At 41.1% G+C, this 17,728-nt stretch overlaps 1 protein-coding gene across 1 annotated transcript in view; it reads left to right on the forward strand.

Moving 5' to 3' along the window:
- Positions 1-17,728, forward strand: part of LOC149436096 (ceramide transfer protein) — a 139,755-nt gene that overhangs the window by 28,488 nt on the left and 93,539 nt on the right. Inside the window, exon 3 of the mRNA XM_089661967.1 lies at positions 6,765-6,881. Within this exon, the coding sequence (XP_089518093.1) occupies positions 6,765-6,881 (117 nt within the window). The remainder of the gene's footprint in view (positions 1-6,764; positions 6,882-17,728) is intronic.

Genomic DNA, 17,728 nt, shown 5'->3' on the forward strand with positions numbered 1-17,728 from the left:
GTCACAATGCAGGGGCATTTGAGGGGGAAGGAATATAAACACACACACACACACACCACCAGTTTCTCAGTCTGCCGATAAGGGGTAAAAATACACTATTGTAGGTAAAAGCAAAAAATGTTTAATGAATGTAAGGTGCTTTTATATCATCATGCAAAGCTGCATGCTGATGTGAGTAATAGTCCACTTAAAAGTAGAATTGTAGTTATGGATACTTTTGCATTGTTACTGGTCCAGCTTGGGCCAGTGCAAATATATATATATATATATATATGTAATAAAAGATGTTATAGTGAGCGCGACTTAAATGCAAAAAGTGTATCAATATATATATACACAAAAACGTTAGTGAGCAGCTGATACACCGTAAAGGTAACCAAGTAAAACCTCCAAATCAAACATATATATTAAATAACTGGTGCAGCGCTAAATACTAGAGCCCAGTTTATACACACAATATATAAACATGCATGATATCACTCTATGGTGATCAAAAAATACAAAAGTTCAGTGTAATAGTGCGGATCATGCAGAGATCCCAATTAAAGGTGAGTGGACGTCCTGATCCAAGGTGTGATGATAGGTGTGATCACACAAATAGGTGAAAAACGCACTCACCAGATGTGCGTATAGTATACGCAATATGTAATCCTGCGTCACCAGGCCATAAAACGATCATCAGATCCCAGATCAGATAGTACCCAGGTCACCATCTCAGTTCCACAGAAGTGAAGTCATCTGAAACCGCTACTAGGTATCACCACCAGGGTCCTGAGTCCTCCAGATGGGCACTGCGAATGATAGCACTCACACAGAGTGCCCAATAAGAGACCTCATAGCGTGATACTGCATATGCATTCCTATTGGTAAGGTGTCCTGCTGCTGCTGCTGCCCCCCTGACGCGTTTCGTGCGATGCACGTATTCATAGGGTCCAGCCCTGGACCCTATGAATACGTGCATCGCACGAAACGCGTCAGGGGGGCAGCAGCAGCAGGACACCTTACCAATAGGAATGCATATGCAGTATCACGCTATGAGGTCTCTTATTGGGCACTCTGTGTGAGTGCTATCATTCGCAGTGCCCATCTGGAGGACTCAGGACCCTGGTGGTGATACCTAGTAGCGGTTTCAGATGACTTCACTTCTGTGGAACTGAGATGGTGACCTGGGTACTATCTGATCTGGGATCTGATGATCGTTTTATGGCCTGGTGACGCAGGATTACATATTGCGTATACTATACGCACATCTGGTGAGTGCGTTTTTCACCTATTTGTGTGATCACACCTATCATCACACCTTGGATCAGGACGTCCACTCACCTTTAATTGGGATCTCTGCATGATCCGCACTATTACACTGAACTTTTGTATTTTTTGATCACCATAGAGTGATATCATGCATGTTTATATATTGTGTGTATAAACTGGGCTCTAGTATTTAGCGCTGCACCAGTTATTTAATATATATATATATGTATGTGTGTATATATGTGTGTATATATGTGTGTATATATGTGTGTATATATGTGTGTATATATGTGTGTATATATGTGTGTATATATGTGTGTATATATGTGTGTATATATGTGTGTATATATGTGTGTATATATGTGTGTATATATGTGTGTATATATGTGTGTATATATGTGTGTATATATGTGTGTATATATGTGTGTATATATGTGTGTATGTGTATATATATATATGTATATGTGTGCTCACCATAAATGAATACACCCCAACAGATTTGTCAGAAAACCTTTACTTTCAGAATCAACATTTTGTATGGGACACTATACTGCAAAATACTTCCACAAATGAAGTCCATTGATTGCAAACAAGATTTGTTTGCACACACAAAGTATTTTTTCAAACAAATTCATTCAATACCATGGTGTTGCAAAAATGAATACACCCCCAAATGAAAGTCTTAGGAGCAAAGCTAAATAATAGACAGCGAAATCCTAATTAACAAGAATTCAGCTACAGGTGAGTCTAATTATTCAGTAAACAGGTGTCCAGCAGACAGTTCCGTATAAAAGGGCATTACGTAAAGAAAACTCCTTCCCATCTCATGCTGTCAGCAATGGCACCACATGCAAGAGAAATACCATAAGGCCTGGGAAAGAAAATGTTTATACACGATAAAGATCAGCAAAGCTTAACAAAGATGGAACAGCAACCATCTCACAGATGACCTGGCCGTCCACGGACATTAACACCTCAACAGGAGCATCTTCTGATGAGAAGTTGAAGAAAATCGCCGTGCAAGTTCACTGCAGATAGTTAAATAAATAGCCAAACTGGGGTGATTATTTCCCGTGACACAATACAGCGTACAGTGCAGAGGAATGGCATGCATGGCTGTCATACACAAAGGAAACCTCTCCTAAAGCCCATGCACTAATAAGCCTGCCTAGATTTTGCCAGGGCCCATGCTGAATAAGACTACTTGGGACTCTTTACTCTGGAGTAATGAGACTTAGAGAAATGTTTTTGGAACTGATGGATTCAAAACTGTATGGCGTTGCAAAGGTGAGGAGTACAAAGAAAAATGCATGGTTCCTTCAGTGAAACATGGTGGTGGCAGGGTTGCATGAGTGCTGCTGGTGTCGGGGAGCTGCATTTTATTGATGGTATCATGAATTCAGATGTGTTGCTCTACATTGAAAGAGAGGATTCTACCATCATTCCGTTGCCTTGGTCATCGTGCACTTTTCCAACATGACAATGATCCAAAACACACATCTGTCACTGTTGCTTTCGAAGAACAGGGTGAAAGTGATTCAGTGGCCAAGTATGTCTCCTGATCTGAACTCAATCAAACACCTATGGGAAATTCTGAAGAGACAAGTTCAGCATTGCTCTCCATCCAGCATGCAGGCTCTAAAAGACGTTCTTGAAGAATGGAAAAAGATCAATGTAGCAATATGTCGCCAACTTGTTCATTCCATGCCTAGAAGACTTGGTGCTGTCCTTAAAAATCATGGAGGTCATAAAAAATACCAGATGTAGCAGTTTTTTGTTGTGGGGTGTGTTCATTTTTTCATCAACTAATTTGAGTAAAACTGAATAATTTTGTAATCGAAGTTATATTAGTAACCTTACTTTCATATAATGGACTAAACAAATGTTCTATAAAACTCAGTTTTGTCAAAAATGTTGGAAATCGTTCTTGTATTTGAAATTAAAATCTTACTTTTCAAAAGGTGTGTACTCATTTATGCTGAGCACTGTACCAATATAGCGGGATTCAAGCAGGAATGAGACAGCCTTGAAGATGACCCCTGTACTGGCAGATTTGCAAACATGATCACACCAGGAAACGTTTAACGTGTGCACAGTGAGGTAATGGTGGATCACCTAGTTGACGTCCAGACAATTGATAAGATAACCGGCATATCAAAAACTACAATTCTGCTCATATTCACCCAAAATCTTGATATGCACAAGGTTTCTGTCCAATGTCCCATGATTGCTGATGCCTGATCATAAATGCACGTGACTCATGACATCCAGGGACAATCTGCAACTGTTCAGGAGAGATTCAGGATACTCCTATGCCAAACCAGGCTCAATGTTACATAAACAAAGTGATGGCAACAGTCTTCTGGGATTCCGAAGGTGTTGCTCATCACTTACTTTCAGAAAGGACAGACTATCACCAGGGGTTACTTTGCAACCTTGATTCATAGTTTGCGTGATGTTATCAAGGTGTAAAGAAATTTTATACTCCTTTTTTTTAAAGAAGTCTTGTTCCATCAGGACAATGTACCGCCACACTGATCTGCTGTGGCGATGGCTGCCATCCATTCCTTTTTGGCTTATTTCTCGTTACCCATCTACCATACTTACCAGATCCCACACCATCAGACTACCACCTAGTTAAAAAAAAAACTGATAAAGTAAAAAAAAAAAAAAAATTACTTTATTGACATTAGATACTTCAAAGTCAAGCCGAGAACTTGGAACACACCTCGTATATAAAAAGTTTTGGAAAATGTTTATAAACAAATTTAATGTGCAATAATAATCTTCTATTCTGGTGGAAACTTTTTCCAGCTGGCTGCTAACCTTTTGTCAGTTTATTTAATTGGTAGACACAGGTTGATTTACTAAAGGTGTTAAGAATCTTTTACCTGAGATTCACTATCACAATCATGTGTAAAATTACTGTTTTTCATCTGCACATGATTGGGTATCTAAAGTGAACATACCTACAATTTTGAGTGAGGGTTCTCAGCTCGCTTAGCTAATCAGCCTCTGTAGACTACAGACTCATCATCTTGGCACTTTCCCATACATACTCCTACATCTTTGTGCATACTTTTTTTTTTTTTTTTTTGTTTCTCTAAGTGAGGTGGATATTTCATATATTGTTTAATGGTTTGTACAAGCTGCTTGGAACAGAAGCACTGCTATTGTTTTGTATCCATGAATACAATCCTGTAACGAATGATACCAAGCCTTCGATAGCTTGACACCATGCCCCCATTGTGACTTTTAAAAAAAAAAAAAGAAAAGGGCATTGTGCCAGTGTTGTGAACAGAATTTTTAATCTTTCACGCTTTAATTCCAGCCTTGATTGTACTGTGGGTGCAGATAGAGGTTAAAGGAATGTAGACATTAAAAATCTTCCCGGACTTTGAACTTTTCAAGCTTTTGGAGAAAGTACGTTTGGATGATTTTTAACTAAAATTATATCAAGTGATTTGGATAATCTTGCACTGCATCCATTAAAGCAGAACTTCACCAAAAAGGTGTTCATATCCTCCTGGGTAAACCTGGTTTCAGCAGGTATCTGCTCCCACTTCTGGTCAGATGCGCTGTGGCAGTCTGAGCTGGAAGTTCAGCCCCCCTCCTTCCCTTGCAGCCTTCTGGGACACTTCACAGGTCACAGACTGCAGGACCATTTACAAAGCTCAGCACGCTTCACGCATGTGCAAGGCTTCACTGCCAGTTTCCCTCACCTAAAACAGCAGCGCCTGCACCCAAAGCCAATTGAAGAGTCGGTTCAGGTGAGGACATTGCTGGATTCCCCTGGACAGCTAAGTATCCTTATATTAAGTCAGCAGCTGCAGGATTTTTAGCTGATGACTTTTTAGGGGAGCTTCTAGCTCCATTTTTACCTTCACATGATCCAAAAATTGATTAGCACTTGGGCTTTTTATTTTCCAAATAAACATCACATTATTATTTCCATAAAAAGCATACTTTATTAGTATATTAACAAACTCCACTTCCATTCATTGTTATAATGGTGGGGGAAAAAACCCCCATTTAAGTCATTGATGGTAATTTTCACAACATAATGGATACACTGTACATGCAATACCAGGAGGGCGAGGTGAATTTGACGTGTTTCAAGCTAGGTTTTTCAGATACAGGGAAAATCTAGAATTTGTACAAAATGTTACTGGGCTGTAGCTGTGTCATATCTGTTACTACTGCCAAACCAGTTGTGTTAGCAATATGCGCTCAGTCCTTGTGGACAGCATCTTATGTTGTCACACTATGTGACAGCAAAATTACATGTTAAGACCTGTAATTGTCGTGTGTGTGTGTCTGTGATTTTCTCTCTCTCTCTCTCTCTCTCTCTCTCTTTCTCTCTCTCTCTTTCTCTCTCTCTCTCTCTCTCTGGCCACTTTTTTTTAGGTACACCTGTTCGATTGGCTGATTAGCAATTTGTTTTACCAGTCGCATGCATTTAAGCATGTAGGCGTGGTGAAGACGGCTTGCTGAAGTTCAAACCAAGCATCAGAATGGGGAAGAAAGGGGATTTAAGTGACTTTGAACATGGCATGGTTGTTGGTGCTAAACGGGCTGGTCTGAGTATTTCAAAAACCACTCATCTCATGGGATTCTTATACACAACCATCTCTAGGGTTTACAGATATTGGTCCAAAAAAGAGAAAATATCCAATGAGCAGTAGTTGGGTGGACGAAAATGCCTTGTTGCTGTCAGAGGAGATTGGGCAGACTGGTTTGAGATGATCGAAAGGGAAAAGTAACTCATGTCAATATGGACCAAAATCTCTGAGAAATGTTTTCAACACCTTTGAATAATTGCCAAGAAGAATTAAGGCAGTTCTGTGGGCTAAAGTCTAACACGTTACCAGCAAGGTGTAACTAATAAAGTGGCCTATGTGTATATATATGTGTGTGTGTGTGTGTGTGTATATATGTGTATATGTGTGTGTGTGTGTATATATATATATATGTGTATGTGTGTGTGTGTGTATGTATGTATGTATATGTATATATAATATATATATATATATATACACATACACACACACAAAAAGTGTAGCTGCTGACTTTTATTTTTTTTTTATTCATCTGGAACTCCGCTTGGCATGTAAAGGCAGGCGTCCCAATACTTTTGGCATTCGTGTGTGTGTGTGTGTGTGTGTGTGTGTGTGTGTGTCTGTGTGTAAAAAATAAAATAAATAAAAATAATTTTTAAACAAAATTTTAAAAAAGTGGTATGTATACGAAGATGTACCATACAAGTAGATGTGAAATCAGATGCTGACTATAAATTGTGGAATAAACTGTGTATTTTGTTATGCCTATTTATCCATGTTTTTGAGGGTGTGAGCAATGTGGCAGAAACGGTGTGTGTGTGTCATAAAATTGTTTTATGTAACCATTTGCTTTACAGATATAAAAAAAGTTATTAAAACATTTTTAAGTCTCTGTAAAGCTGCTTGCAGATCTAATGTAAAATTAAAGATAATGTTAAATTTGTTTTATTTCAGCCGCATGAATTTGATGAATGCCGTTTTGATATCAGTGTTAACGACAGCGTCTGGTACCTGCGTGCACAGGATCCAGATCACAGACGGCGCTGGATAGATTCCATTGAACAGCACAAGGTAAGACTTGAATTTCTTTTGTTTGCACCTTAATGTACAGCTGAGGGATATGTCAGTGCTCTAACCTAAAATAAATTCCTTCTGTAAGTCAAACATGTTACCACACACCTGTAGAAAGCAACATGTAGGAAAGGACATTCCTTTTAGTATCTTCTTTGGTCTGTAGCCTCTTAGGATACCTATGCAAGTACTATATTTCTGAAAATTGAGCAGAGCCATTCCCCTACCTTTCATGTGACAATGCCTTGCTCAGCCACTGTCCATACATTACTTTGTTGGCAGTGGGTGGCCCATATTTGTCTGAGCTGTTTAGGAAGAGCATTCTTCAGTGAGGAAGTGGTAAACATACTCTAGTACTTTGATGCTTGCTTTGTTGGGCTTATAGGTGTCTGAGCTGGCTGACTGGCCCTTGTAATTTTATATATTTTCACGCTAACTGATCAACACAGTTGGGTAATGGCCATGATGATATTTTGCTCTACCTCTAGTGATATTGTGTGTGTTCCACATTGGTTATGTTCTAAGCACTTACCATTTAAATGCCTCAGGAAAGTGACAGTTCTTTGCCTAATTAGTCCACAAAAACAACAATCAATATTCACTAAGTGGAGAGATGTTCCTAACTAGTTCATAAAAACCAGTTCCTGCCAATACCAATCCCTGTTGTGCACACATCTATGTATTCCCTGTGTAATCTGAAGCTGCCATTTGTATCTGGAGTGCCTACTACTTTCGGTAACTACTTTCACATGACACCTCACACCCAGATGAGTGACCCAAAAAAGTGAAATTGCTAATGTTGCAGAACACATGATCAGCAAATTAGGAAGTTTGCAGGCAATTAGCTTAATCATCTGTTTTGCATTTTCTAAATTTGAAGAAACACTGGTTTGTTCACAAATTTCCTTTTACTTGAAGAATCTTCACTCTAAACAAAAATGTAAAAGCAGCTACAAATACTATAGCTCTTGACTCTTAAACACACACTTACCTGTTCCAGGATCCAGCAATGTCCTCGTTTGACCTAGCTCTAGGCTGGTCTTTGGGTCCAGGCACCGGCATCTTTACTGTGGGCAGTCGACTGTGACTCCTTGTGGCTTCACAGCCGGCTGCACATGTGCGAGCTGACGCCGAGCACTATGAATGGTCCCATAGTCTTCTGGGACCTGTGACGTGTCCCAAAAGGCTGAGGGGGAAGGAGGAGCGCTGAACTTCCGCTTGGATCACCGCGGTGACTGGACCGGAAGTGGGGGAAGGGGGTACCTGTCAAAACTAGGTACCCGCTCCTCCCTACCCCCCCCCCCCCCCACAAAAAAAGTGTCAAATGTGAAGGGGGGGGGTCAGAACTTCTTTTTTCTGGATGAAATTCTGCTTTAACAAAGTTGTGAAGAAAATTCTATAACAGAATGCCATTTTATTTAGGATCTCTTGCTATTTATTTCCACCACAGTTGTGTTTTGCATATATTTGCTTTTTTTTTTTTTTTTTTTTTAGAAATCATATGACTTAAAAACGTTCTGCACCACCCTCCTGAAGTCCTGTTTTATTTAATTGAAAATAGATTGAACAGATTGCTTGGAAATTATGTTTCATGCAGGCCATTCTTGTAACATTTAATTGATTTTTCTTGGAAAGCACAATAGCTGCCTTATAATGCCTTCATTCATTTTGTGATTATTCTTTAAGGCTGTGTATATCTATGTAGAAATGCCCTCTGCTTTGTGCATTAGGTGATGGTGAAAGCATTGTCTGTTTATGCCGCACAGAACGGCGCTTTGTGCTGCAGGCCTGCAGAAGATGATCCTTTGTTCTACCTGATGCCAGCTAGACAGTGGGCTTCTGAGCTTTGGCTGTATTTATAGGGAAAAAAAAAATCTTTAATTCCCCCCCCCCCCCCCCTAACATATTTGGTTGTGTGGGTTTTTTGTTGTTGTGTTTTTTTTTTTTTTTTTTTCTTTTTCTTTTTCTGAAAACGGGCACCTTTTTCATACAGGTTCCCAGTTCCCCATTTCTCACGTAAGAATTAAGCATGGACCACCCACCCACAACCTCTTAGGACATGTCGCACTGTGCTGGACTCCTGGGCAGGCGAGTGTGTGTTTCCTAAGTCAGCCGCTTTTTTTAATTTTTTTTTAAGAAACTACTGAAGTTCCAGTTTAGTCCAATTACTATTTAATGTATGGCTGTCGATAGTTCAAGAACAGGATGAGAGGTGTGATGTGAGGTTCTTGGACATTCAACATCTACACATTCCAAGGTGATTGGATTAAGGCAATATTAAAGGTTCTTTTTTTCCCTGAAATAAGAGATTATACTTACATGCTATGTGCAAGGATATTGCATAGAGCGGCCCCAAACCACCTCCTCTTCTAGGGTCACCCGCCAGTGCTCTTGGCTCCTCCTCTTATCTGCCACTTCTTATGGTGGCACACATGCAGGCTCGCTCCCAAGCTGGGTTGTGTCTACAGTATGGCTCGGCCCCGCCCCACGCTCCCACTGCTTTCACTGAGTCCTATGAGGAGAAAGACAGAGCAGTTCTGCTGCACAGCTCTGTATTGAGATATGGAAGATTTTTTTTTTTTCTTAAAGCAAAGCTCCACCCAAAAGGGGAAGTTCCACATTAAAGACTGCTCTCCATTAAGGATTGGCACCTTTGGGGCGAGGGGGGGGAGCGGGTACCCGAATTTGACAGGTACCCGCTCCCACGTCCGTCCAATTGCCTAGGCGATCGGAAGCAGAAGGTGTCCTCCCTCCCTCCCTGTAGTCTTTTGGGACACGTGACAGGTCCCGGAAGACTACAGGACCATTCATCAAGCACAGCACTACTCGCGCATGCGCAGTGGGTACCTGGCTGTGAAGCCGCAAGCTGTCACAGCCGGGTGCCCACACTGAAGATGCCGGCCTCCTGGAATACAAGACGGCCGGTGAAACGGGCTGTGGGACACACTGTGGGACAGGTAAGTGGCTGTTTTAAAAGTCAACGGCTAGTTTTTGTAGCTGCTGACTTTTATTTTTTGACAGGGTGAGTGGAATTCTGCTTTAATGCATTAAGGCTTGGGGGAAGGTTTGGTTTGTTAGTGTCAGGATCCCTTTAAAGTGGTTGTAAAAGTGGAAAGATTTTTACATTTGTGCATTTTATGCATGAAGGTAAAAAACCTGTGTGCTGCTCTCCCCACAGCCGCCCCAATACTTACATGAGCCTGATTCAGCGATGTGCTCGGGAGCCCCGGCTTTCCCAGGTCTGTCTTCTCACTACCTCCTCAGTCACAACCAGTGAGGAGAGAGCAGGCATGGCCGAGCAAGGCCTTGTGTCTTATAGACGCATACAGCTGAGTTCAGGAGCAAGCGTGCACCATAGCAAGCTGCTTGCTGTTGGGGGCACTGGTCAAGGGGGAAGAGCCAGGAGCAACAGTGGGAGGCCTCAGAAGAGGAGCGTCGAGTATGCTCTGTGCAAAACCACTATAGGTAAGTATGACATATTTATGATTGGGCAAAAAAAAATTAAAAATCCCACTCTTTTAAATGGCACTTATCTAAGTGGATGCAGCATCTGTCCTGCACCGGCACTGAGTGTGAGAACTCCGCGATTACATGATCGCGGAGTTGTCGGCCACTCTGAACAGTCAGCTGACTGAGTGACGTCAGCCGACAGTGGGCTTCCAAGCTTTGGCTGTATTAAAAAAAAAAAAAAAAAAACACCTTTTAAAAGAAGTGTCCCCCCACAATTATGCTTACCTAGGTGAATGCAGCATTGGTCCAATACCGCATCTGTCCCCCGCCAGCTCTACGGATGAGAACTCAGCGATGACGTGACCGCTGAGTTCTCACAGCCTCTCTGAGCAGAGCGGTGACTTTCGGTCATCGCCGTCTGCTTGGCTTCCCCCCGCGCTCACTGGAGTGCTGGGCTGTGGATGGGAAGAGAGGGAGCGTATCGCTGAGAGGCTGAGCCTGGTGCCACTCCAGACTCTAGGGTGGATCCCGACTTTAAAATTGGGCTCTTTCCCCAGCTGGACCAACTGACGTCCACTGACAGCAGGCTTCAGCCCGCTGTCAGCTGAAAACAGGTAACAGGAGTGCAGAATGAACTGCACTCCTGTGATCCACAGGAGAAGTACAGCTAAAAGTTTTGGCTGTACTTCTCCTTTTTAATATCACTTTAACATTCTAGCTCTGTAGTCATGAAGTTATTAACGTAGCGCTGTAACCAGCGGGGGATAGTTAACATGCCGTTCTCTAGTAGATATTTGTTTTGTGGCTAATACAGTGTTAACACTGAAGGAGAGGAATGTTTTTTGTTCTTTTTTTTTTCTTCGTTATGTTTTTTAATGATATTAGTTGCCTAGCATAAAGGCTGCATACAAGGCTTCTTTGCATGCTGAGATGCCAGTGAATGGTCACGCATTGAGTAAAAGATGTTTGACAGAACAATTGCCGACTTTCCTCCTGGAAACATATTTAGATCATTGTGCTTTCATACTGCTTTCTATTTATGAGCATGGTGTAAACCCATGTGTAAAAAGAGCATTCTTTTGGCTCCCTTCCCAAAGCTTTGCAAACTGGATGAGCCGGATAGTCTGGTGGGGATTAGTGAGATGAGAATAAACCGTTCTTATTAAAAAATAAATGATTTAGTCTGCTGAGCACAATAGGATTCGTAGAGGAAGAAAAAAATTGGGGGCATGCTTAAGCTTATCAGCATGTTAAGTCATTGACTTTTACCCACATTTACTGGGTCATTCAGTATCTGGGTAATTGGCTGTTTTATGTCCTCTGTTAATGGCCGGATAATAGGCATTTCTATCCAGTATCTATAAAGCGTGTTTGAACAAAGTTCATTGACAAATATGGGAATGTTTCTAGCGCTTATCAGGCTTGCAGATAAAGTGAACCTGAACCAGTGGCATATTTATTGCGAGGCAAACAAGGCGTTTGCCTTGTGTGGTAACTTTTAGGGGGTGACATAATTTATCCCCTCCCCCACCCAGAAGAAGGGCTACATGTGCCAGGGATGGGGACCTGGCGAGGCTCTGCCTGTGGTCCGCCATGGAATCCAAGGAGGCTGCGTGCTGTTGGAGGGTGTAAGGAAAGTTCCCGCACAAGGAAGACACTAGGCTTGGCTCTGGGAATGGCCAGCTACTTTTCGGAGAGGTTAAGGTCAGTGTTTGAATAATTCTCAATAACTGTCACTGCGGGCGGTGGGGGTGCTGGTGGGGGGCACCCAATATTAGTGTTGCCTAAGGCAGCGCAAGAACTAAATGCACCACTGAACTGAACACAGAAAGCGAAGAGTTTATATGTTAAAAGGGACATTTTAATTATTCCTAAGCAGTATTTGGACTTTGCCTTGAAAAGTGCATTTTCAGATATGACGGTGTCTGGGTTCTGTCCGGACCACCTTCCTTTTTTTTTTTTTTTTTTTTTTTTTTTTTTTTTTTTTTTTAAAGAAAAAAATTGCAGTTCCTAATGGAAATGATACTCCAGGATTGGTAGGTAAGGCTGGTTAACACCTTGCAGTTTATCTGCCGTGTATGTGTAATGGGTTTTTACGTGAGTTTTATGTGCATTTGTGTTACTGTTGTGGGTTTTTAAAGAAGAACTCCACTTTCTTGAGGGGAAAAGGCAAGTAAAAATATAGCAACACAATTGCGGCTCAAGTCAAATTGTAATTGAATAACAAATTACCTTTCCTTTTTAATCTGCACAGTTGTGACTTTCTGTAAAATGTAACCTGGCTACCTAGAGCCGTTCTGTACACAGATGGTGTACAGCATGCCCCCTGAAAAATGTCATTTCCTGCTTGTGTGATTGGCTCACTGATTTTCTTAGACGTCTGCACTAAGATACAAGCCAGCTTTTGAGCATCCTCTGCAACAAAATGTCATTTTGGTGAGATACTCCCAAAGGGAAATCGCACATAAAGGGAGGCAAATTTTGCCACTTTCTGCATTAGAGCCGTGCAGGTGCAGCAGCTGATTGATAATTATTAAAACACTCCCATGCAGATTCACTTTGCACATGGACACAGACAAACAACTATTTCTTCAGAATAACAAAAGGTGTTATTCTGCAACAACGTTTTGGTAAAATCCCTTCAATGTACATTTTTTTTTTTTTTTTTTCATCAAAAGTGGAGTTGATCTTTATTGAAGCTACCCTTGCAAGCTAAAAGCACTTGTGTGAATGAGCTGTTAGGCGTGCTCCTAAACACTGGCTACAGCAAACCTGTGAATATTGATTATGAAAATTCGGAGAGGAGAAACTTAACCTGAACTTGGTAGTGCAGTTAGTGGGCACGGGTTTCTAAGGCCTCATGCACATGGGCCTCCTGCATCTATGGTGGAGAAATTGATATGGGAAGTACAAACAAACTTGACACTTTCCAGAACCATTTATTTTGTGTCTAGATGTACTTGCGCTTACACGCATTTAGCTGCATTACATGGCTAAAAGGTCCCAGCACGCAAACACAGCTATACTGATTTCATCTAGATGCTACTAAGGCAGCCTTTTTCAATCCCAGACACCCTGGAATTGCCTTCAGGTTTCTTTTAGGTGTGCCTTGGCAAAATACTTAATTTAGTTTCTCCTTTTCTTTGCACATTTCAAGAGATTATAATAAAAATAGGATTCACATTTTTCATAGAAAAAACACCTAGAGATTTGCACCTTTTTTACAGATCTCCTGTATTCCTCAAATCCCTATCTGTTCCTCAAATACCTGGTAGACATCATCTCTGGACACTGAAATGTAGCGGTTCTCATGAACCCTTTATACTTCTTTGGTATTGCATGTAAAACTGGTTCTTGCAGCAGTAATCCCGTGCATTTATTATGTAAAACTGGTTCTTGCAGCAGTAATCCCGTGCATTTATTATGTAAAACTGGTTCTTGCAGCAGTAATCCCGTGCATGGAGACCCAGTTGTTGCCTCCATGATTTTCTCAGTTATTAAACTAAGTTGTTTTTTTTTTTTTTTTTTTTTCTTCCATTTTTTTTAGCTAAGTGCATTGGGCATTACAGTAAAAACAGTGTTTGTTTAATGAAGGGATCCGCAGACTTTTTCCTCAAACTGACCTTCACACTGCTGGGGGGCTGGACTATAGTTTGAAAAAAAAATATATGAACAAATTCCTATGCACACCACAAATATCTTATTTGTAGTGCAAAAAAAGGAAAAAAACAATACAATATTTAAACTGCATTATACTCTGTAACATACTGGACACTGCCATGCACTAATCCACTGGACACCGCAATGCATGGTACCTGGTGTGCTTTCCTATTGCTCCTCTGGCTGCGGCAGGTGAAATGAGGGGCTTCCAGGCTCGCTGGGTCCTTGCAGCCTAGCTATTTGCCAGCCGCAACCAGATTTGGTTTTTTTTTTTTTTTTGGCTGGCCTGGCGGGCTGGACAAATGTTTTTGGCGGGCCGTATCTGGCCCGCGGGCTGTAGTTTGAGGACCCCTGGTTTAGTGTGTGGCGTGAGCATTCAGCTTTGCTGCTGATCGCTGGGGCCTTGTTTTCTTTTTGACGTACTGACTAATGCATTTGTATCACAGATGTAGGCTAGGATTCTTGTGAGTTGCATGTTGAACAGTACACACCCTAATAGCCCTCCATTGCTTCACCAGCTGGATTCCATAACCTTCCTTTATAAAACTTCTGAAATTTCTGTTTTGGTTTGTCAATAGCAAATTTTTATTTTTTTTTTTTTTTTGCTCGCACTGCAAAAAAAAAAAAATAAAAATCATTTTACTTTCAGAAAGCAGAAATTGACAGACTTTCACAAATAAAAAGAGAAACCTATGTTCAATAAATGGCATAGTGGGGCTTCATCGGCTGCAGACAATTGGGCTCTGTGCATGCGCGTTTTTGTAAGCATTTTTTTGTTCTACGCTCCTAAAACTGTCTTAACAGCTTTTATCTAGTTTTTTGTATTTTATTTTTTTAATTGGAAGGGTGTATGTGATCAGCAAAGGACCAAACAGCACTGTCCAAACATAGGTCCCAGGGTCACGCAGTCACATAGGACAGTGAGAGGAGAACAAATACTCCTACAAGCTTTAACCAGTACTTAGCCAGACACTGTTAGAAGTCACAAGACTGCTATATACTGCTGATGAGAAAAGGTATTTAGCAGTTTATATTTACTAAAATAATTGCACTTCCATGCTCTGTGTACTGTGGGAGACCAGATATAGTGAATGCAGGGTCCTGGGTTTAGTAACACTTTAAGATCCCCTTTTCTACATTTTAGGATGCATGATTAACATGAGTTAAAGCCCAACCCCAGGTTTATTTTTTCCACTGTTTTATAGGGATGCTGTTCAGAAGCCTTATCTGTACATGCAGCTATTTTTTTAACCCTCTCAAAACTACAGTATGATTCATAGGTTAAAATGTAACATATTGTGGTAATGTTCACTTTGCAACAGATAATTAGCAATGTGTAACTGCATTCCTAGTTTTCATGAAAATAGTCATGGTGTTAATGGACGCATACCAGAGTTTCTAAACGTGGTCTGGGCGTTTTTAAGCATCAAGAAATATTTGGTCACAAGAGTTGAATTTTCATGGATGATCTAGTTCGTCCCTCTGCTTCAGAGCGGTGTTGCTAATCCATCCCCATTCCTTCCTGCTATGGGTGTCTAAAATAAATCCCCCGTAGTATAGTGGGCGATGTTATCAAGCTGCTGCCACTGGTGAAGCTTCCTATTGGCTGGTCCCTTGCTAACGTCTCTGCCTATGGAGCATATTGGGACATGTAGTCCCAGAGTTGGACAAAGGTGACCTGTGCGCCTGGGATCTCCAACGGCCAGACTCTTGTTCTTGGTGTGTGTAGTAGGGATTACTTGGCTGTATGGTTCACAGGTCAATCCTTTACTGCTCGCCTCTTACCTTGTGACTTGCTGCAAAGTTCCAATGTTGCAGTCAGTGATCACTGAAAGAGAGGAGACACACAGTGCTTCCTTCTGCCTGAATTCGACTGATGACACTCTAAGATGTTCTTCTCAGTTTAGGCACAATCGCTTGGCTGGCATTCGGACTAATTGTGATGTTCCTCTTCCCTTTACGTTCTCCTTGTCCACTCGCAGAATGCCTTGTATCCTGTAAAAATAATAAAGGACGTTTTATGAATCAAAGGAGCTGAGAGCAAGTGACCTGCCATCATCCCTTTACTAGAGCTGGATCTGTATGTTTCAGCACTGAAAGTTTTTGGCTCTTTTATTAGCGTACTGAATTAAAATCGGATTACCCAATGCAGCAGCATCCACACGTGGCACACCCATCATTAGAAGTTATTTATTTTTACATGGCAAATGTCTACAAAATAGTTTTCCCAACTTTTAATATTTATGCTGTTGGGTTTTGGGGGGAAATGCTGTTGGGGGGAAATGCCAATGTGTCCATGCACATATGAGCGTTTAGATGCAGAGGCATTGAGGGATTTGAAATCTGAACACATCGAAATCGGGTTTAGGAGAGGAGCTTTTGCTAGGTGCATTTAACGCTTGAGCATTTTTTTTTATTTTTTTTTTTTTCGTTTCTTTGGCCGGCATAAATAATATTCTAGCTAATTAAATAAATAACAAATGCCAAAGCACTTTATGCACCTAAATTTGTATGCAAAATCGCAAATTGGCCGCAGTTCACACTGTTGTGGTGCGGGAAATGCAGCGATTCCTGTGCGTTTCCCGCACCACATAGTAGTCCCACTGTGTTCATGCGATCTGCTGTGGGTGTCCATTAATAGTAAATGACATCCCAAAAGCAAGTCGCAGAATGCAGTGCGTTTGCCTGAATTGGATTGCATGGGGTATGAACACTCATGAGATCTTGTTGCAATGCGAACAAAAAAAGCTGCTTCTACCTTTTTGATGTAGAAGCAATTTGAACCATTTAAAATGAATGGGCTCAAATGTCGCCATACAGAATTGGATGTGATTTGCACTAGAATGCGATACCTTTTGTAAATCACATGCAGTGTGACAGTGAACCAAGGCTTGGGCTCATTTGTGAAGCGGTTCTCCTGCTAGGAAAAGTGTTTATGAAAGCCCCAGTGTGCATGAAGCTTTAGGGCTCATGTATACTGCAGCTGTGATAAACTCACATTTAGGAGCTGTTCAGTGTTTGTTTTTTTCAGCAGCCCCTGAACTCACCCTAATGTTTTCCTATGTGTCCATGTACACATCTTTGTTTACAGGCATTTGAGTTTAGTCTTTTTTTTTTTTTTTTAACGCAGAAAACTTGCATTCAGCAGTCGATTTTATCAGCGTTTCAAATGCAAAACGCTCCTAAACTTTGCAAATCGCATTTATAAGCGTTTGCAATTTTTTTTTTTTTTTTTAACTATTCCAGTTCCTGATGCGGTCCAGAGCCTTTTTTCATCATGAAAAATGCATGCAAAGCGTTTACAAGGTACTCAGATGGACAAAACACCGAACTCAGGATGTTTCTACCAAGCTTGTCACACATTGTAATGACCAATTCACACCTCAGACCTCTCCTACCCTTGGAAACAAGATATGTTAATGACCATTCACACCTCATATTCCTCATGCAGACCCCCTGCCAGGTTGCCTTAATGACTCCCTCCACCAGACACCTTTCCCACCCTTGGAAACAAAAGAAATGTTAATGAGCAACTCACACCTAAGATAATCTCAACACATACTGCTGTCTCTGCTTCTACTCTGTATTTCTCTGAAACAGTCTGAAATAGTTAATAATTTACCACTTTTCAGTGCATTCTGGGCATTTGGGAGGTTCTCCTGTGCTTATCTTTAAAAAACGCTTCCAAAAGCGCGTTATGCAAACATGACTAAACCGATGTATTTTTTAACCTATGT

The sequence above is a fragment of the Staurois parvus genome, unplaced genomic scaffold (assembly GCF_062004578.1).
Source record: "Staurois parvus isolate SC_StPar_1 unplaced genomic scaffold, SC_StPar_1.0 ptg001418l, whole genome shotgun sequence".
Classification (NCBI taxonomy): Eukaryota; Metazoa; Chordata; class Amphibia; order Anura; family Ranidae; genus Staurois; species Staurois parvus.